Source organism: Hemiscyllium ocellatum, chromosome 19 (genome assembly GCF_020745735.1).
Source record: "Hemiscyllium ocellatum isolate sHemOce1 chromosome 19, sHemOce1.pat.X.cur, whole genome shotgun sequence".
Classification (NCBI taxonomy): domain Eukaryota; kingdom Metazoa; phylum Chordata; class Chondrichthyes; order Orectolobiformes; family Hemiscylliidae; genus Hemiscyllium; species Hemiscyllium ocellatum.
In genome coordinates, this window is record NC_083419.1 from 13512472 (window position 1) to 13535554 (window position 23083).

Below are 23083 nucleotides of genomic sequence, written 5' to 3' on the forward strand. Positions count from 1 at the left end.
TCAATGATGCTCTTAAGTGGACCAGCCCCACCTTAAAGGCAATGAGTTAAAATCTATCCGTGGGAAATCTGGTTAACCTTTTAAGGCAGTAAAGTGGAGTTAAAGATGATCAGATCATCGTGATCTCGCAAAATGCCCAAAGAGTTGCACCAAATAATCTCCCTCTTCTTCTGTATTATGTTGTCATGGAATTGCCATTGAATATCATGGAAAAACAATGAGATTCTCCTGTCTTAAGTGTCAGGCAATGACCATCTTGATGTGGGGTAAATATTCCTTGTCACATGCCAGTGCAAGCCTGGATGTTACCCAGGTCTTGCTGCACATGTGCTAAAAGATCCCCTCTCAAAACAGAGCACTGCTGGGTGGAACTCTTAAATCTACAGATTGGCCTTGAATACCAAGCCAGTTTTCAGTGCAGTGCAGCCTCTCCAAACTTCCTCTTGTATGTTGAGTATAAGTAGCTTAAAAGTTATACTAAATGGTGCACCACACATTAAAAAAATCATTTTCTTATTTTCTTACCTGCAACGAAGGGCCTGGAGTTGGTGTAGACTGTGTCACAGTGGTCACTGCCCCAGTGCACGCTGCTGAAACAGTGGTTGCTGTATTGGTTGTTCCTGCAGTTGCTGTTTCTCCATGCACACTTTCTGGCATCCCATTGTTACTTGCATCTGGTGGCTGAACTGTGGCATACATATCCCAATAGGTTAGCAAAAATGTACTCTATGGCCTAACAAGAATAATGGGTTAGAATTTATCAAACTTTACTTTCGTATTTTCTTGGATCATGGATGAAATTTTAGAGTGATTAATCACCCCTCTGAAAAGACTAAATAACTTTGGAAAGTTTGCGTTAAATTTTATATTTTTTGTACTCACACTAACTCTGCTGAATTCAAACTTCTTTATTCATTTTGAGAAACACGATACAGAATAAAGCTCATCCTGTGCTGTACTTTCTTGCAAGAATGCTCCCAAGCCCCACATCAATATCATTTTCATTCTTCCTCACTTCAACTGTGCTTGAATGCAACACAGAAGATTTTCACGCACATATTTTTATAAAAATGCAGACATGATCTTTCTAGGAGTTAAATTACACAATTGATAAAAGCAAACAGAGTTAGCGATTACACTTAAGTTTGCCACAATAAGCATCCTTCACCTTGAATGATAATACTTAGCATTGGCAGACTTAACAACAGTCACTGCAACTGAAACCATAATGCATTACCTCATAATATCCTACATACCCTCGGAGCTCTTAGAATTCTGAGCCTATCTCCAGACTCAACAATGTCAACGCCCTCCTGGCCAATACCCCTCTCTTTGCTTTCCACTTGTACTCATTCAAAACCATGAAGCCTAACTTCATTTCCAGAAGGCATTTGATAAGATGCCACACCAATGGCTACTTTGGAAAATAAAAACTTACGATGTATGGATGGCCTGGACAGAAGATTGGCTAGTCAATCAGAAACAGCCAGAAAGCATCAATGAGTCTTTTGCAGGTAGCATGTTAATAGGTGCCACAAGGATGGATTATATAAATGGCTTGAATGCAGGGCCTGAAGACATTGCTGCACTAAATTGTGAAGAGGACCAAAGAGACTACAAAAAGATATAGTTAGGTTAAGATAGAGCAAAGACGTGGCAAATGGAGTGGAATGTGTGAAAATGTGAAACTGCCTATTGTGGCAGGAAGGAAAAAAGGAAGCATATTATCTAGACTGCAGAACTGTGGAAATGTAGATAGACCAGAGTGCCTTCCTTCGTGAACTGCACAACTTTAATATGCTGGTACAGCATGTACTAAGTAAAATCAATAGAGCGTTAACCGTGGCAAACTGTATACAAAAGTCAGGAGGTTTTGCTTCAGCTATATGGAGCACTAGTGACATCACCTCTGGAGTACTGTGTGCAGTTTCGGTCACTTATTTAAGGAAGGATGTAATTGTGTTGGAGGAAGTTCAGAAACTGAATGGGTAGATTGTTTAATGAGGTTTTTACAGGCTAGGTCTTTATCAGCTGGAGTTCAGAAGAGTAAGAGTTGGCTTGATTAAAACATACAAGATCTTGATGGGTGTTGACACTTTGGTTGTGGAGGGGCTATTTCTTGTTATGGAAAAATCAAGAACAGGGGTCACTGGTTCAAATAAGGGGTCACCATTTACATGGTGAATTTTATTTCTGAGGATCATGAAGTGAATTTCTTTTGAGGGTCACGAGTCTTTGGAACTTACTTACTGGAAGCAGGTGTGGGACAGTGATCGGTGGTAAGTGAGAATATGGGTTTGGAGGTTATAATCAAATCAGCAACAATCTTACTAAATTGTCGATTGGTTTGAGGGGCCAAATGACCTACTCCCAATCTTCCCTCTGGTGATCAGCATATCAATGCCATTTGCCGTGCTGACACCAGATTCTGAAAGCAGGAACACCACGAGGATCATTTGAATGCATGTCCATATTCTAGCTTGCACTAGGTTCTGCTAATGTACTCAATGATGTAAAACTATCACCCAGTCAGTCAGTCCCCCTAAGCTAAAGCATGCTCGTATTTCGTCTCCGTTATGGTCTTTCCCCACCTCATCTCTGTGACCACTGCAAGCCTTATTTCCTTTTTGACATTTTTCCTCTATGGCTCCTGCATCGCACCTTTGGCAATTATATTTTGAGGCACTTAAGCATCACTCTTCAGAATTCACTACCTAAAACCACTCCATCTCTCCAGCTACCTCTCCTCCTCCGACACTCCAATTGCATCTCTTTAATTATGGTTTTGGACATTCCTCTGCCTAACATTCAGATTTTTTTTTGATTATACCTCTGAAAACACCTCAAGATGATCTTTGATTTATAACGCATCTTATACAAAAACATAAATTGTAACTTCTGTTTAAATATTTCTTATGAAAGAACACTTAGCATGTGGGATAACCTGCTTTAAAGCACAGAAATGGATTCACAATGTAATACCTTCTACTGAGAGTAGTGAATTATGGAATTCTCAAACCCAGAGAGGCTAGATCACTCAAAGTATTTACTGAGGAGGTAGATAGATTTTTGAAATATCCAAGAGTTGAGAGCTGTAAGAATCTGACATGAAAGAGGAATTGAAGGCCTGACAGATCAGTCAAGATCTTAAGGAATGCAGGCTTTTGAAGGCTGAATGGCCTACTCCTGCTCCTTCTTTGTGCTTCAATGTTCTCACTGTAGCACATTAAGGAAAAAGTGAGGTCTGCAGATGCTGGAGATCAGAGCTGAAAATGTGTTGCTGGAAAAGCGCAGCAGGTCAGGCAGCATCCGAGGAACAGGAAAATCGACGTTTCAGGCATAAGCCCTTCATCCCGATGAAGGGCTTATACCCGAAACGTCGAATTTCCTGCTCCTCGGATGCTGCCTGACCTGCTGCGCTTTTCCAGCAACACATTTTCAGCAGTAGCACATTAAAGCCCAAAGTCAAATCCAAGTCTGTGTTTCTGCAACAGCAATAATCAAATAGTAGTTGCTGTTTGGTAAAAGGAGCTGAAAATAGGAAAAAGCTTGCAATTTCCAAGCCAAAAATCAGACTGATCTTCATTAAGTGAACATTTTCCTTAATGAAATATGTCTTGTATCTGTAATGTATAAGTGTGACAACTACTCTGGCAGAATTTATTTCCATCTGCAATATCTGCATGCACTCATTTCACTAGAGTGACTGTAACCAAAGAAATGTTTTAAACTATAATTACTTGTGGTTACTAGTACATCTGAATTAGCCTGAAACCGAAGAATGAGAAAATGTTAACCTATTGCTTCTTGTAATAGTAGAAACTTTATTTCAATATTAAAAAAAGAAATATCACTCATTTAAATAGGTGAGCTACTTTTAGATGCTTCTTTGTTGTTTAGTTTACTCACTTTGATTAAGAGACATATTTGCAGTACTGGAGGTAGCTGTGTTTGTAGTATTTGTTTCTGTAGTTTCATGAGCTGGCTCGTCTGCTGCTTGTTGTATTTGTTGATCTGAAGTTTGTACACTATTATCTGAAACAGTTACTGCAGTTGTGGCTTGTTCTGCAGCCACTGGCACCTGAGTTTCACTAGCATGTGCAACCAAGCCAGTTACACGAGAGGGCACTGCTTCTCCTGATATCACAAAAACAGGCTGTCAAAACACAAAACGTACATGGCAAGAAACCATTAATAGAATTGTACAGTAAACATGCAGGAATAACTCTTCAATGTAAAGAACCGTAAATAATCTATAACCCGCATGACATACAATGTAAATTTTCACTTGTGCTAAAATCCTGCATCACTTCTGCACTTCAAATTCACTATTCTGTTGATTGTGTATTTTCAAAATGAGGAGATTTGGTGTTGAAGGCAACTCTGGCAATCAGTATTCATTAGTCACACCCAGAACAGTCACATAAGATATACCTGGACTTTACAAAATAGGTTGAATTATAAAGAGAAATTAGGAGAAAAGTCAGGAGAAACGACTGAAGGCATAGCTAGGTCGGTATACTTTCAAAAACGTTTTTTTAATAATGGCAATGAAGAAACTGAAGCAAGGAGACTGAGGAGAGAAATTCCAAAGCACAGGGAATGTAATGGCAAAAGCTCCCAAAAGTTGGAAGTAGGGGGTGGATGAAGTAGCACAGTCCAAGCAGCCACAAACATTTTGATTGAAGATTACAGAAGCTAATGAGTAAATTAAAGAGGAGGGACAGGGAGCCAATGGTAATTGCTGCACGAAGTGGCATTTATATGGCACCTCCAAAAGAGAATAAAACATCCCAAGATGGAATAAGTGCAGCAACAACAAAATGATTTTGGATCAGAAAAAGTAGAATCCATATAGATGAAGTAAGAAATACAATGCAGTTGAAGATATGAGTAGAAGAATTCTAATAGGCCAACATATACTATGGAAAAGAGAACAAATCAATAGATAGCACATTAATTATGGGTGACTTTAATCTTCATGTAGATTGGACAAATCAAATTGGTAGAGGTACCCATGAGGTAGAATTCACTGCACATTTGAGATAGTTTCCTAAAACAATATGTTGTAGAACCAAGCAGAGATCAGGCTACTTTGGATCTGGTAATGTATAATGAGGTAGGCTTAAAAAAAAAACCTCAGAATAAAGGATCCTCTAGGTGTTGTGATCCCAACTGATTGTATTACTAGACAATCAGACCCCAGATTTATTCCAATCATTAGGGCATTCTGGGCAATAAGCTTGAATCAAGTTCTTCAGTGCTTGATGCCAATGTTGAAAGACATTTGGAAACTTATGCATCCAATAAAATCTGATGCCTTCTTCTCACAGGTGGAATGGATATGCTCAGGTTTGGGACAAACACACGATAGAATCCATTCATGCCAACGTAGCATAAAATTTCACATCTTTTCCTAGGCATAGGCAAAGACCAAAATTGCCTGTACGTTTGCTTCTCCAGATGTTACTCTACCCTATTCCACAGTATGGCCTAAAATAAGTGACCTATGTCTTGGCAAATTCACTCAGCAAAATTTATTAACAAATTGGCTCTTTGTAGCTGAGTCAAACAGTTCAGTCAAATGGTTTAAATAGTCTTCCCTAGTTTTGCTAAAACTGCTGAAACAGCGCTGGCATATTTTTCAGTCCAAATTACATGTTTTTGCAATAGTAAAAGTTCATACAGTGTTACAAATGTCAGTATTTCATTAATTTTTTGTAAAAGGAACTTTCTAATGTCCCCTTGGCAAATCAATTTCATTACCAAGTTGACTTTACAATAATTGATGCAGAATCTAGTTTTAGCACCATCATGCTCAGTAAGCACCAACTACTTTAACTCAGTTCAATACTTACAATGGCCACCATAAACTTAATCTCTTCCCCTACCTGAGCTGATCTAAGTATTATCTATGTATGGACATTGCTTTATTGGGAATACACATTCTCTACATGAACATCACAAACTGCTAAAATCATTTTCCTGGCTTATTCCCACAAACTTGTCTATAACTTGGTAATAGCCTTCACGTGTCACTTTGATAGACTTCTAAAAGATAAGAAACCATGCCACCTAAGTTTTCAAGCACCTTCACGTTTCCAAATCTGATTGTTGGAGGATTAACATTTGAATCTACTATTTCAGATTCATTCTCGACTTACAATAGACAGAATAGATTCCCTACAATGTGGAAACAGGCCCTTCGGCCCAACAAGTCCACACCGACCCTTCGAAGAACATCCCACCCAGACCCATTCCCCTACATTTATCCCTGACTAATGCACCTAACATACAGGCAATTTAGCATGGCCAATTCACCTGACCCGCACATCTTTGGACTGTGGGAGGAAACTGGAGCACCCGGAGGAAATCCACGCAGACATGGGGAGAATGTGCAAACTCCACACAGACAGTTGCCCGAGGCGGGAATTGAAGCAGCAGTGCTAACCACTGAGCCACCGTGATTTGATTTCATTTCCTACTTTCTTTACTATCACAACAGCAGCTTTCCCTGACTATCATAGATCTTTTCAACATGTTAAAATGACACACTGATTGGTTCTTTCTCCTCTTCAGAAAACTCTCGACATGATTTTCATTTTTGAGTTCCCATTTTATCCAGTGAATTTTGCTTTTAATGATTCTGCACAGATTGGCAACAACACAAAGTCTTACCTCCAGGAAAACCTTGAGCTTTGTTTGTTTGTCTAGCTTTAATTATCTATTCCTGATGAAGGGCTTTTGTCCGAAACGTTGATTTTCCTGCTCCTTGGATGCTGTTTGATTTGCTGTGCTTTTCCAGCACCACTCTAATCTAGCTTTAATTGTTTGTGGTGCGCCTTGAAATATACTTTAGTTAAGTCACATGCATTGCTCTTTGAAATTCGAGACATAGGTTGCCGGCTTCAGTTCACCAATTTCTATTTAATTGTTTAAGTGGTCCTCTTACCTCATTCATATATTAGCTGCAAAGAACAAAATGCTGTGAGCCGATGAGGAGCATCCCTAATGGCAAATAATATCAAAGGAATTCCCTTCTCCAAATCAGAATGCCAAGGACATTCTTGGCAATAAGTTGTAAATATGGTGTTCAAACTATGCCATCTTTCCAATGCATCATAAGATTGTGGGTGATAAGACAGCGACACAAATTGTTTAAATTTAAAACAAGGCAAACAGAAACCCATTAATGCAACTAAAGTATCTCTTACAAACCATCTTGAAAAGAAACCACCAAAGCTACAGAAATATTTATAAGCTAATTGTTAATTACTCAGACACGAAGTCCATATGGGTACGAACACAGACTTAAAATAAATTATATTAAAAATATATACAAATCACTATTTATATTCATCAAGAAACAGTGATCAAAAATGGTAGAATTTAGCATTCAGTTTGATAATAGAAACTTGGGTCAGAAACAGCTGAACTGAACTTAAATAAGAATATTTACAAAAGACTGAGGGCAGAGTCAGCTGGTGTGGACTAGGAAAGGGGTTTCACAGAAAAGACAGTTGAGGAACAATGATAGACTTTTAAGAAAATATTCCTTGGCTCACAACAAAGATTTACTAAAGAGAGGAAGAACAATTCCAGCAAAGGGATAAACCAACTGTGATTAATCCAGGAAGTTAACATTAGCACCAAATCAAAAGAGAAAGCACTATGTGGGCAAACTAGCAAGCAATATCAAAATGGACAGAGGCCAAAGCTTGGCCACTTAGAGAATGAGGCTGTATTGTGGAAATAATAATGGGGAGCCAAGAAATGGCAGCCAAATTGAATAAATATGTTACATCAGTGGCGTATTCAATAATAATCAAGGGGCAAAATGAGGAGAAGAGATAAATACAATAACTATCAGATAAAAGTAAATGGAAAGCAATGGGGCTAAAGGCCAATAAGTTCCCTGGATCTGATGAGCTCCTTCATAGCAAATTAAAGAAAGTAGTAGAGGAATAGTGAATGCACTGGTTGTAGTTTTCCAAGCATCCTTAGATTCTAGCAAAGTCTCAGCAGATAGTGGATCTATGAAATGCTTTACTGCAGTGGGATACATAGAGATTGGATCGTTAGTATATCCAACACTGAATCAGATTGATTTTTAATCAATAATGGAATTGAGGAATAAGAAAGTAGGGATGTGGACCAACAGATCAGCCATGACTTCTTTGACTGGCCTAAAGACTGGATGGCCTACTTCTACTCTGACATGTTGCGGTCCAAGGTGCTTCACAGGAACATAGATAAAAAATGCTGAGCCAAAATGACGACAGCCAGGGCAATCAAAAACCTGAGTTTTAGACAAGATCTTAATGGTGGACCAGGGTGGAGAATAGTGTGGAAAGGAAATGCCAAAGAGTGGAAATGCCATAGCACCAAATGCTGATGTACGGCTATCAAAGGAGGAATAAAAGATGATAAAGGCTTTGCTCCAAAGACCAGAGTGACAAGAATGGAAATTATGGCAGGGATATGCAAGCATTATATATGAGCTGGAGAAGATTAAAGAGATGCAAAGCAGGGTGGTGATATTCCAATGCAAATACAAGAATAGGATTGAGAGTACGCTACATGTCATTTAATTAGTAGAAGACAAAGACAGAAAAACACTCACCTCGGTGCTAACTACAGAAGAAGTTGAGACGATTCCTGGTGTAACTTGCAATGTTGTTGGTGCTACAGCCAAAGGATCAACAGTTGTGCTAATTGCTTGAGTTGCCAGCGTTGTTATTCTAGCCAGAGCCGTGACAGGGGTAGTGAAGTTTGATGATGCGAGACCAGTTACTCCAGCATGAATTGTAGTTGCTGCAGCCGTCACAGTCCCTAATGTAGTAACACCTACATAGTAATAGTTGACAACAATAAGCTTTCAAGAACCAATAAAAGCTGGTTAAGAAACCTTGAAGCTATATAGGACTTATTTTGATCCAAATGACATGATTCAGAACTTCAGTTGCAATAGCCCAGAAACCAAATCCAAAATGATGTAAATAGAAACTAAAAAATTTCCCTCCTTCGCATTGTGCAGGCAGAGTATAGGTTCACCAACATTAATTATTCATACAACGCAGAAAAACAACAATAATTTGCACTAAAATAGATTACCATTGCTGGCAGAACACTGCCCTTTACCAGACGTCAATTGTTGCAAAGCCATGCAGTTTCTTTTTGTGTGTGTGAATGTGTCCGTGTGCGCACGCGTGTTGGTGGGTTTGGGAGAGATATACAAAAATTAGGTCAGCTGAGTACTGTTCACTTAATGGCACAGCAAGTAGTTTTCCCTGTCCTGTCACCGAGAGGTCTGCATTTGGTTTGCATCGGAGTCCAGCCCCATTGAGCTCTGGACAATCAGGTGATCAAGAGCATATGGAAGGGCCCAGTGAAGGATTTTACAAATTTTCCACCTACCTTTTCCAACTCCAGCCATGGTTTAAGCTCAGTGCTGCTGAGAGTATGAAACTGGAAGTATTCCAGAAAACCAAAAGGCATGTTGGAAGGTTGGGTAATACATAAGCTACCTTATTGTTTCAAGACATTTCTTTGAAAACAAATTTCAAACACTTTTGAATAACTCTAAAAGGGGTTTTAGTATTAGGTTGAGTTCCACTTATTGAATCTTTCATATGCTTTGAAAGCATCTATAAAAACATTTTGCAAAAGAGGTATTATCTAACAACAATTCAAGATTCAATGTTGGGTCACAACAATACTTGATAAACTGTTTACTGATCAAGACAAAAATCTATTAAGTTGGAAAAAGCTTAGAATTTTAATGAAACTGGTGAAACAACTAAGTAATACTATCGTAAAAGTCCGTTTCACCACAATTTGAGTTCCAGCTCTCATGTGCACTTCAAACCTTATACAGCTCTCGGTATCTTTGTCATATCACACATGATCACTAGCACAAATTAAAGCTTGGACTGAAAGTGCCAGCATTTATGACTCATGAAACTTGGATGGCTGGAGACAAAACATGTAGAATTCATAATTCAAGTGGTAACTGCTGACTGGGATAAGAGGAGGGCTGATTGGCATGTGTAGTTTCAGACAAATGCGTAAAGGGCATGTTCATTTACAGTAGTACATCCTCGTCTTCACACGTCAGTGCAACCCGATTGTTGTAATAAGTTGATTAAAATAGGAATTGCAACCAAAATCAGGATTATGATCTAACAAGGTATGTATTCCATCTTTTCCTTAAAACTCAGATCAATATTATATCGCTCGGTTTAGGAGGCTATGACAGAATTAAGTTTTCAATCAGATCCCATTATTATTTTTAGGCTTAAGAGTTTTCTAAAATAAGTATAGTTGACAATAAACTATAAGTAATCTCAACCATACAAGAGTAACTACAAATTATAAGTAATACCTGTCGTTCCTTTTACTAGCAAAGTTGAGACTGTTGGCTTGCTTGAAGATACGGTGACTGGAGTAACTAATCTGACTCCACTAACTGTGACAGGAGTCCCACCAACTGTTCGCAGGATGGTACCAGGTGTTCCAGGAGTCTTCAGAACCACCTAGAAAAGTGACAAAATTACAATTCTGGTCACCTTTCAACAGGAAGAATGTTGTTAAGTTTGAGGCAGAAAAGACTTACAAGGATGTTGCCAGGACTGGAAGGTTTGAATTATAGGGAAAGGTTGAATAGGCTGGGATATTTTTCCCTGGAATGTTGGAGGCTGAGGGGTGATCTTATAGAGATTTATAAAACCATGAGGAGCATGTAATAGTATCTAGTATCTATAGTCACACAGTAACTCTAACTTAGTGTACTTCTGTCTCTCGAGGTCACTGATCACAGCCCAAGTTTCTCTACCTTTTAATACTTTGAATTATTAACTCAAGTCTGTGTTAAGATGGTGAAACCTCAATAAAAATATATGCATAAACAAACCCAAATTTAAAAACGGAACAAAAAACTGTCCTCTCCACTTCCTAGCACACATGATGCAGAAATATAAATCAAACCTAAAGCTAAATGTCACCACTCTAGAATCCAAGGTTTCAAATAATAAGCACATGGCATCAGTCTTCGTTGCACAGCTAAACGATATGGTTGAATTCAGTGTCCATCATGAATCTACCTGCTGCCTATCCATTCAGTTCACTTTTTATATGTTCATTTGTTAGAACAAATTTCAATCATTCCCATCAAGTATATGCAAAATAGAAGCATGCAATGGAATTAACCCAAGGATGCTTTCAGATTGCGGGACTTGAAAGAGATAGGGCTACAAAATGGTAATGGAGGAGGAAGAGGAAGGAGGGGACAGATTATTCATTATTTTACTAAAATTATGTTAACATTGCTTCAGGGTTGAAACAAGCAATAGCTACCTGTGTGACCCCAGGCTGTCCTGTAGTAAATTTTGGCACAGCTGTAATGATCTTTGCCGGAGCTCCAGCTCCTGATGTGACTACTTTTGTTGTAATGATTGTTATTGGAGATTTTATACCAGGGGATGCAGATACACCTGGGGAAAAATATATAGATTATTGTTTAGTATTTGTAAATAGCGTTTAAACATTCACTTTTTACATGCAACGTTTAAAATTTGAATTCACAGTATTCTTCCCTTTAGAACTTTGGCTGGTCAAAGAGAAGAGAAAAAGGTAGCTAGGAAGATTTTGGTCCCAACCATACATTACATCATTACGTGTCTGGCTCTAATCTAACAAGAATAAAAGATCCAAGTTATAGCTGAAAGAAAAACATGTCAATAACAAATTAACATGAATACTGCCCGAGATATCAGGTGTAACTGTGCTATTGTCAAATCTTGTTTTGCAATTTTTAAGACCATTTAGTTTGGTTTGGAGGAAATTTGCACACAATTTAGGCCAGTTTTAGACAAAAACATTACCATTTAGAAAATCAAGAGTAGCAGATAGATGGGAACACTACTATCTACAAGTAGTATTTCCTCTAACCTTCTGTCTGCTGCACAGAATGCAAATGGCAGTGCAGAGAACATCAGAACTGCATGCACACAACCATGCAGCTTAAAAGGAACATTGCCTGCAAGTTCTCCTCCAAGCAACATGCTCTCTAACATTATTTTTTTGCCGAACAGGCTGAGGTCTGTGTATGACAGCAGTTTATGTGTACCAGCATGTGGTCAGCCTACACAGCCTTAGAGGTAATTGTGCCTCCTTTCCCAACATCCTGACTTGGAAATACAACCTCCGCTCCTTCAGTATTGTATCAAAATTCTTGAACTCCTTCCCTTAACAGCATTGTGGGTGTATCCACACCAAATAAGTTGCAGCAGTTCAAGGAGGTAGCTCACCACCATCTCCTCAAAAGAAACTAGGAATGGGAAACAAATGCTGGCCCGGGCAGCAACAAGCACATCTTATGAATGAAAAAATACAAGGCAGCTTTTTTTTAAAAACTATTTTTGGCTCTTTAAAAACATCGATTGAAAACATCTGCTGTTCATTTACATAGTACTCCACATGCATGTGACCAATTCAAGCGAGTTCCTTATATTTAAACAAATAGATCTACAACCAAAAATTTACAATGAGAATGTTAAGACAGTCACCTGATATTGGCACAAGTTAAATCTCTGGAGTTTGATATTCATTTTCTTTGAGATGATCTTTGACTTATACCTAACCAAAGTATACTCAACTTTGCACCCAAAATGCTTCGAGTCTCTGTTGTCTCATATAGCAGCTGGAATGATATGCTCTGCAGAATAATTTTGGTGGATGGGAGCAACAGAAGCAAAAAGCTGGTAAAGTAAATTATCTTGCCAGGTAACAGCAGCTCACTCATTAGGAGGAAAACTGAAATAGTAGTATACCATTTAGCTACTCAGACCTGTTGTGTTATCATGGTTCATCCACACAACTCCATTCATCTGGCGGGGCTCCATTTATAACCCCCTTTAAATATTCAAACTGGATTAGGGCAATGAATGACTTGGCAAGATATAATACCTCAAATACATTAATTTTTGATTCAGGCCTTTGAGTGTCTGAACACTTCTGTGTCTTATAGAAAAAACATTACCATCAAGCATAAATGTATTGGGTCCAGCAATACCCTCATGATTGGGCAGGAAAGGGACTTATCAAGAAAATTCATGTTAGCCCATTTCAGAAAACCTAACCTTTTCTGCCCTTAATAAAAACACCGCTCAATCCAATATTAGGGTGATTCAAGTCTCCAATAACCATTGCTCTACAGTTTGTGCACCTCTCAGGAGGCTGCACTTTCTTTAACAACAGAAGTTTATTACATAAAGGACAAAAACAAACAAAAACACTTAGATATTGGAAAAAGTTCTGAAATATCTTAAAATTCACAGCAAAATAAAGGGTTCAACCTATTTCCCAACTCATTTATAGCAATTCAAATTTTGTTGCCTTTGCAGATCATTAAATCCGAGCTCCCTCAATCAGTATTTCTGTATCTACTCTTTGCAGACCTCATGACTTTGCATACAGGGAGCAATACAGCACAGGCCCTTCGGTGCACAATGTTGTGCCAAGCATTTATCTTAATCTAAGATCAACCTCACAGACACACCCCTCAAATTACTGCCATCCATGTGCTTTTCCAGCTGTCACATAAATGCCCCTAATGTCTCTGACTCTACTATCACCACTGGTAGCACATTCCACACACCTATTACTCTGCGCAAAGATCCTTCCTCTGACATCTCCCCAATACCTTCCTCCAGTCAAATTATGACCCCTTGTGATAACCATTTCTGCCCTGGGGGAAATCTCTGGCTATCCACTCTACCTATAACGGTCTTTACCTTGTATACCTCTATCAAGCCACCTCTCTTTCTTCCTTCTTGCCAGTGTGAAAAGCCCTAGCTCACTCAACCTCCCTTCATACGACAAGCCTTCCAATTCAGGCAGCATCCTGGGAGCATCTTTGAATCCGCCCTCAGCCTTCTCTCTCGTCCTTTACAAGTACTTTGCAATCTTATCCCTAATAATGATTACCTATGACCAAGATTCCTGATAAAGGGCTTATGCCCGAAACGTCAAATTTCCTGTTCCTTGGATGCTGCCTGACCTGCTGTGCTTTAACCAGCAACACATTTTCAGCTCTGATCTCCAGCATCTGCAGACCTCACTTTTTACCTATGACCAAGGTCAGGCTAACCAGCCTGTAGGAGAACTTGAGGACTACCTGTAGTTTCCTGACTGCTGCCTCCCTCCTTTCTTAATTAGGGGTCTTACATTAGCCACCCTCAACTCCTCTGGGACCCTCCCTGAATCCAGTGATTTCTGAAAGATCACCACTAACGCCTCCAGAATCTCATCAGTCATCTCCTTCAAAACTCTGGGGTGTCGTCCATCTGGTCCAGGCGATTCATCCATTTTCAGACGTTTCAGCTTTCTTAGCACCTCCTCCTTCGCGATGATCATTACACTTACCTCTACCGCCAACTGTCTCGAGGTTCTGGTATGTTGCTGGTGTCTTCCAACATGAAAACTGATGCAAATAGCTATTAACTACTCTCATTACCACTCCTCGAGTGTTCTGAAGGAGATGGCTGAAGAGATTATGGAGGTATTAATGGTGATCTTTCAGAAATCACTGGAGTCAGGGAAAGTGTCAGAGGAGTGGAAGGTGACTAATGTAACAGCCCTAGTTGAGAGAGGAAGGTAGAAGACAGGAAACTACAGGCTGATTAGTGTAACCTTGGTCATTAGTAAGATTTTGGAGTTCATTATTAGGCATGATATTGCAAAGTATTTGCAAGTGCATGATAAAATAGGGCTGAGTCAGCACAGATTTGTCAAGGGGAGGTCATGCCTGACAAACTGTTAGGATTCTTTAAGTAGATAGCAAGCAAGTTAGACAAAGTACAGCCAGTAGATGTGATGTATTTGGATTACCAGAAGGCCTTTGATCAGGTGCCACACAGGAGGCTGTTAAATAAGGTAAGAGCCCATGGTGTTAGGGGCAAGGTACTGGCATGGATTGCGAATTGGCTGACTGGCAAAAGGCAAAACGTAGAGGTAAAAGGGTCTTTTTCAGGATGGCGTTATGAGACAGGGTAAACCCCTACCGTGCCAATTTTAACCAGCAACACAGAAATGATTTACTCTGTGAAAGTTTGAAAGGCCAAGAACTATTCCCAAAAGTCACTATTTAAAATAAAAAAATCTTTATTTTTTGAAGCCTAACAGAGAATAATTAATTAACAATTATTTACAACTAGCAAGTTTTGAGAAGATTTGTAGCTCAGGTTGAGGTTCGCTCGCTGAGCTGGAAGGTTCATTTTAAGATGTTTTGTCACCATACTAGGTAACATCTTCAGTGAGCCTCTGGACGATGCACTGATCTCTCACTAATACCCTGACATTCAGATAAGGAAGGACGCCACTTCGACTGGGACAACACATCCATCCTAGGACAAGCTAAACACAGACATGCATGAGAATTCCTAGAAGCATGGCATTCCAACTGGAACTCTATCGACAAACACATTGACTTGGACCCCATTTACCACCCCCTGAGAAAAAGAACAGGAAATGACATCACCACAGGAAATGACGTCACCAACCAAAGGAAACCCAAACATAGAAATAGAAAACAGGAAATAACAGTAGTACTTTGTCCAGAGGCTCACCGAAAATGTTACCTATTATGGTAACGAAACGTCTGAGTTCAGCCAGCAAACCTACATCCATTATTTACAACTGCTTTCTCTAACCTACTCTCATTACCACTCCTCGAGCATTCTGAAGGCGATGGCTGAAGAGATTATGGAGGCATTAATCTTACCTTCCCCATCTACAATAAAAGAGTCCAACAAAACTCCCGATTCAGATTTATCAAAAAATTCAAATTTCAAAACCAGACAACTTTCGATTCTTCTCTTTATATCGTCCTCTGTCTTCTTTTCTTCTTCTTAGGAATTATGTTTCACAGATTGTTCATTGATGAAGGTACCTTTGAGAGAGCTATTTCTCTGGCAGTCTATACATGCCAGTGGCTTGGCAGTTCTTCTCCAACTGTTCAATTTTCCCCGGTCTTATACCCCAAAGCATCGGATTGTTCCATTGGTCTTAATATTATCAAAATATTAGATTCAAACTTGATTGAACATTAGTACCTTGGAGTATAATTTAAACTGATTGGCCGAATTTAAATTTGTCTTTCTTTTGTCTCGTAGCAACCCAGGTACTGCCAGCTGCTGGATCAAAGGTTACATTGTAAATTTTCCAGTACTCTTTGTGCCTCCAAGTCCTGCAACTCTCTTAAAAGGTACAGCCACCCACATCTTCATAACAATGGCAACTGGTGACCTTCCGCAGGGGGTCAGTATTCGGACCACAACTATTCTTGTCATACATTACAAATCTGGATGAATGAACTGAAGACATCATTGCTAATTTTGCACAAGACACAAAAGATAGGTTAAGGGACATGTGGTGCAGAGGAAGCAGGTAGGCTGCAGAAGAACTTGAACAGGCTTGGAGAATGGGCAAAGAAGTGATGGATGAAAGACAATGTGCAAAGTGAGAGGTTACATATTTTAGTAGGAAGAATATGGCGTACACTATTTTCTAAATGAGGAAAGGGCTTCAGAAATCTGAAAGCCATCTGGGAGTTCTAGTTCAGGATGCTCTCAAGATTAACATGTAGATTCAGTTGGCGCTTAAGGCGGCAAATGCAATGTTAGTTTTAATTTCAAGAGGGCTAGAAAACAATAGCAGGGATGTATACTGAAGCTGTATAAGGCTCTAGTCAGACCATATTTGTAATATTGAGCGCAGCTTTGGGCCCCTCAGCTGAGAAAAGTTATGCTGGTGCTGGAAGAGTCTAGGGAAGGTTTACAAGAATGATCCCAGGGATGAAGGTTTGTCATCTGAGGAGCAGTTGAGTCTGGGTCTGTAACTGATGGATTTTAGAAAGTTGAGGGGGGAATCTGATTGAAACTTACAGGATATGGTGAGGCCTGGATAGAGTGAACATGGAAAAGTTGTTTCCACTAGTAATAGAAACTAGGATCTCAGGGCACAGTCTCAGGGTGAAGGGACAACCCTTTAGAATGGAGATGAGGAGGAATTTTTTTAGCCGGAGATGCTGATTCTGTGGACCTCAGGCCTCAGAGGGCTGTGGAGGCTCTAAGTCACTGAGCAAATTTAAGACAGAGATAGATCGGTCTTTGATTAGTAAGATGATCAAGGGATACAGAAGGAAGGCAGAAGAATGGGGATGAGAAACGTATTGAATGGCAAAACAGACTTGATGGACTGAGTGGCATAATTCTGCTCCTATATCTGGCGGTCTTCTGGCCTTTCCAATACCACTCCAGAGGCTTTCAGTCACTTGTTAAAAGTTCATTAATGGGAAATTGGGCTTCGCTGGCTGGGCCAGCATTTACTGACTATTCCTTGTCACTCCTGAGACACTAGTGGTGAGCTGCCTCTTGATTTGGCATTGGTACATTCACAATAGATTGTCAGTGAGCGAGTATCACTTTACAAGCAACCTTTGTTCCAGGGCATCGTTTCATAAGGACGCTGACATGTAGTATGCCATTACTTGGAAATGTGAACTGTAAAAATAATATAAATTACATACCTATCATCATACAAATATACCAAGTAGCATAAAAGCTTTGTTATTGTTCAACTCCAACCCAATGGGTGCAAATTATATTTAAAATATCCAAAAACATGTGCTGGTATGGGACAGATACAACAAAATAATGTCCCTTTTGATGGGTGAACAGTAAAAACAGAAGTATGCAGTTCCTTTACTCGCTGAGCTGGGAGTTTCGGTTTCAGACGTTTCGTCACCATACAAGATAACATCGTCAGCGAGCCTGCGATGAAGCACTAGTGGTATGGCCCACGTTGTGTGTGTGTTTAGGTTTCCTTGGGTTGATGATGTCATTTTCTGTGGTGACATCATTTCCTGTGATGTCATTTCCTGTTCTTTTTCTCATGGGGTGGTAAATGGGATCTGAGTCAATGCGTTTGTTGATGGAGGAACTCTATCTACAAACACTTTGACTTGAATTCTAATTACTACCTCCAGAGAAAAAGAACAAGAAATGACATCACCAACCCAAGGAATCCTAAACACACAAATAAAAAGCATCACCAGTGCTTCAGCCAGAGGCTCACGGATGATGTTACCTAGTATGGTGATGAAACATCTGAAACCAAACTTTCCAGCTCAGCGAGCAAACCAACATTCAGAACCTCAACCTGGGCTAGAAATCTTCTCAAAACTCACTAGTTCCTTTACCTAGTTCATCTAACTCCTTTCACAAAATACACAAGGTTTATAAAAGACAAATATTGCCAAACTCAGCAAGGATTCCACTTTCATTTGATGTAGTTTTGCAAGTTTCATGTTTGAGATTGTGTTATACCATTGATCTCACCAGGAGCTGAACAGCCTCCTTCAGGGGCATGACTTCAAACCAAAATGCTTCCTCCATAGGATCCTTACAATTAACTTCTGGCAACACTTAAAATTGTGAAAAATAATTTTCATTTTTATGCTGACTTTTAATATCGTCTTTTAATATGAAATCTTGACAAGTAGATAGGAAGTAACTAGTTTAAGAATCACTGCTAATTGAACCTTTTATGTATCTGAAAATGAATGCATGCAGAACTGGTTTTAAAAAAATGTCTTTAAATAAAAGAAAATCTCAAATGATGAAAAATAGACAAATGTTAATGAGATTTAAATTGGAAATCTAGAAATTTCCGTTGTGTACCTGTAACATTGGGTTGAGCCATCAGTGCTGAAACAGGGATGGTTTTTATGATGGTGGTTGCTCCAGGTTTACTGCTGGCTGGTGAGACACTGCTAAGACCCAGGATCGTTTGCTTCGTACCTATTCCACCAGCTTGTGACGTTGTGATTATTGTTGCTGGCTTACCATCTGCTGCTGTTACAAGCCTCACTATAGTCCCTGGAGGAAAAGGACCCTTTGCCTTTGGATTTAAACCAAAATTGAAATATGCATCAAAATGGAAACAATAAAAGCCATAAAAGATGCAGGCTTGAAAAAAATTATTTCATTATTTTCTAACACTTAGACATGCACATTTAACGAAATATAACATTAACAATATGGTTCTTACAATAAGAACACAAATTAATTTAGAAACAGAGATGATCCACAATGAATTTGTAGTATTAATTTGTGCCTGTGCTAATAAGGAAACATGCAATATTCCCATGCATGTCTATTAAGTAAACAAGCATTGGTAGGCAGGCAACAGGACAGAGCACTCAGAAGCAGTGTGACACAGAATAAAATTATTATATCATTGAACCTGGACATGCACGTAAATTTTATCAACACACCTTCCTTGTACCAAATTTATTCTTACTGGATTCATTGTTCTACAAGCTATTCCAGTTTGACATGATGTTTTAAACATGTTTTCCCATATATTTTACATCAGTATTTGTGCTGTATTTCCTGATTCTTCATGCACATATGAAGGAATCTAACTATTTGTGAAAGGGGGCAGAACAATAATCTAATTGCTATTGATCCTACCTAAAAGTGATCACCAGCTAAGTGAGCCTCAACAAAATACTTTAAAACAGATTCACAAGTTAATCTCAATTGTTACAGAATTGTTCATGTTGGAAAATGCCACAATGCTAAAACAATTATAAGCCTGGGTGCAAGATTGGGATTCATTGCTTAGCTAAAGCATGATTCCCTCCCACTTTGTATTTCATGTAACCATTGCAACTGAATATAAGTATTCTCTGGATTTGATACTTTCACAGTAATTAGTAAGTACTGGAGATTTATTTAACAATTATGGTACGATAAGTCAAAAAGATGGGATTAAGATTTGTAAGGAAAGCAGTTAAAAACTTAGGAAACTTAAAAATGTACTCAAAAACTGCCGTTATGAGGCTGGTGAAACAGCATGAAAACACTGCAATCAGAACTAAACTGCAGTCTTTGAACCTCACCGCACGTAATACTTTGCCCAGTGCTGTAAGTAGTGCTTTTAGTTCCCTAGTGATTGGAGGCAGCATCAGCCAGAAAGACAGCTCTATCAATATGCTTCAAATAGCGGAACCTCAATTGTCTGAATACCAATTATCCGAATATCTGATTATCTGAAGGAGATCTCGAGGTCCCGATAGAAATATTACATTAAAGATGCGTTTCTGCATGTCTTTTGTTTACACTGATTAAACGATGACTGCCCATCCTCTCTCTCTCCCCACACTTTCCCTGGACTTCTACACAGGGATGTACCCTAAACCCCCCTTTCGCCAGATAATCTCTCTAACATTGACCTGTACAGAGCAACAGAGGAACCTGTCAAAACGTTGCAGCAAAAAGGTGTGTGTGTGTGTGTGTGTGTGTGCACGCACGCACATGTTAAAGACTTACCCCACAAAGGCAGCAGCAGAAATCTTGTTGGTATATACTTCGGGGCAGCTGGAGAGGGGGCAGGGGGTATTGGATGGTGGTGGGAGGTTTTTGGACAGGGTTTGGGGTGGGTGGGGGTGAGGTGTTGAATGGGCGGGTGGGAGGGTGGCAGTGTTGGATGGGTTTGGGGGGCAGGCGGTGTTGGACTGGGTTTGGGAGGGCGGGGGGGGGGCAGTGTTGGGAGCAGGGACTCGTGCACGGTGTGCTGCAGCAGTCTCTTGAATGGGGAGCAGACTTTTTAAAAAAAAACCCCGAGTCCCAGAGGAAAGGCATTTAATCGATTATCCGAACGAAATAGCGCCCGCCCATCTCGTTCAGATAATTGAGGTTTCCCTGCATTTAAAACAAGTTTATGATATGCCCAATTGTACCTCAACACAAATTCATCAGAATAACCCAGGAATCAAATCTTCACCTTGCTGTCGTATACATTGATAGAAAGTAGCACAAGATCCTTTGGAGTAACCCATTTAAGTCTACGCAACTAGCAATGTACAAGTTCAGCCTAATTATGGTTCAAGTGTCCCAATCACACTTTAGAATGCTTGGCCTGAACTATATTTGAACTCGATTACACACATAGCACAAGTATTGCTGCTTCAACCTCAAATGCTTGTTGCAGTGCTCTTCGATCAAACTATGCTTAATTTTGGGGTAATAAAGGAAAATAGAATTAAATTAAACTGCCCCAATGTGTAAAATATTTACTAAAGTATGGTGTGGCACAGAAAGATCTGTGTACAGACCGTACCACCTGATCTTGCAAATGTGAGGAACAGTCCAGTCCATGAGGAATAATATCATAGAAAAGACAAAGAACAACTGAAAGCTACTAAAAGAATATATATCTATGAAAAATAAATTGCTAATGGTGCTACTTTTATAGTGAAGATGGTAAGCAGCTTGGAAAGACTCCAGAGACTTGCTTCAGAGGCACCAACATACACCAATACTGTGATGTTTGAAATAACAAAATGAAAAGGGAACCACTGATAAACTAATTAATAATGTCAGGTGCGATAAGAAATATGTGACAATAGGATGTTACGTGTGTATGCAGAATTACGCAGAGTATGCAACATTTTTAAGTTGCAGATACATAAACTTTGTATAAAATATAAGAAACAAATTACATTGGAAGTCACCGTAAGCAGTTTCAAAGATAAACAAACTCTTGGCATTCTTCCTTCTGCTATTTTCAGAGCTGGTACAACTGCTAAATGTACAGTTAATTTATTTACTATTAAGCCAGAGTCATTTCTAGGTCACAATGACAAAATGTAATACACATACCTGGATGAACTGTGCCAAAGACCCAGCAGTGGCCTGGACTGTGATTGGAGCACCAGTTTGTACAGGAGCTGTCTGAACAAGAGTCATCATTTTCCCTAGATTGGAGATCTAAACAGAACAAATTCCAGCTCAACGCACATAGTCACAAAGTTCATAAAATCTTTAAGACAGACAATAAACCATAATGCTTAACAGAGTTAGATTTTAAAACTTAAAAGGAATTAAGGAAAGGACAATGAGCTTTTTAAAATGAGAGAGCAAAGAAAAAAAATTCCCAAGAAGTAGGACCAAGAAAGCCATAATATACATATCATGCTAAATAATCTACAACTGATAAGAAAATTCTCAAATTTGTGTTTTAATACAGACATGATTTTTGTGGAAACAAAGTTCATTAGACCAAGACCAAATTACAAAAAGAAAGTTAGACGTGCAAGTTTAAAACAAAAATCACTATGTTCACACATTAGTTTAGATACCAGTTAAAATTAATATTTATTTTTATGCAATGCAGCAAAGCAAGGAGGCAATTGTTCAAAAAGTTGACTATGCTTGAGCCAAGTAGTTAGCAACCTAAAACATACAAAACAAATTATTGTTGCTAGAGAAAGGTTCTTACCTCAGTGAGAATAACACATCTTAATACTAGGCAAAATCAGGATGGATGAAAGCATAACTGCCCAATTACAAATCCTCTCTCAAGTTTCATCATATAATGCGTAAGTTAACAAGATGACAGGGGCCTAGTCCTGAGGCCTCTGCTTTTGTCATTCTAACAAACTCAAGTGGAAGTGAATAACCTACACAGGTTTAAATAAAACACTAAGAACTGTGGATGCTGGAAATCAAAGTGGAAAAACTCAGCAGATCAGACAGCATTTGTGCCAAGAGTTCACATTTCAGGCCCAGCAACTTCAGAACTTTGTGTTCAGAACAGGGTTATATCTGCTTTCTCTCCACAGATGCTGCCAGACAGGCTGAGTTTTTTCCCAGCAATTTCTGATTTTAAACCTCAAAGCCATTTCTTCCATAAATTTTCACTCCTCTTCACTTAGTGCTGCTCTGAGGGCATAGCTGATATCAAATCATTGTGGGAAATATCAGGGGGCACACTACTTTGTTGCAAGGCATTTTAGGAGCCCAGTTTGGTTAATTAGCAAAACTGAACAAGAAATGTTGGTGCAAAAGCACAGCCAAAACTGAAGGCTCATATGCCTCTGGCTTACGAAGAATCAGAAATATTATGCTGGATGCAGGCACATACCAGCCTCCATTTGTCTGGGCTGTGGGCAAGTTCTGGATTCTCAAAGAAAAGGGGAGTTAGTTTTCTCAAAAGTACACAGACAAATCCTTTT

General features: G+C 39.2%; 1 protein-coding gene across 3 annotated transcripts in view; it reads right to left on the minus strand.

Annotated features, from left to right (window-relative positions):
* Positions 1–23083, minus strand: part of LOC132824861 (host cell factor 2-like) — a 74607-nt gene that overhangs the window by 17414 nt on the left and 34110 nt on the right. For all 3 annotated transcript variants that reach the window (XR_009645721.1, XM_060839659.1, XM_060839658.1), the window contains exons 11-17: positions 21729–21836; positions 18741–18960; positions 11356–11492; positions 10385–10535; positions 8624–8847; positions 3910–4156; positions 526–686 (exon numbers count right to left, since the gene is read on the minus strand). Coding sequence is in view for 2 of the 3 variants with exons in the window: in XM_060839659.1 (XP_060695642.1) it covers positions 526–686; positions 3910–4156; positions 8624–8847; positions 10385–10535; positions 11356–11492; positions 18741–18960; positions 21729–21836 (1248 nt within the window). In the remaining variant the exon portion in view is untranslated. The remainder of the gene's footprint in view (positions 1–525; positions 687–3909; positions 4157–8623; positions 8848–10384; positions 10536–11355; positions 11493–18740; positions 18961–21728; positions 21837–23083) is intronic.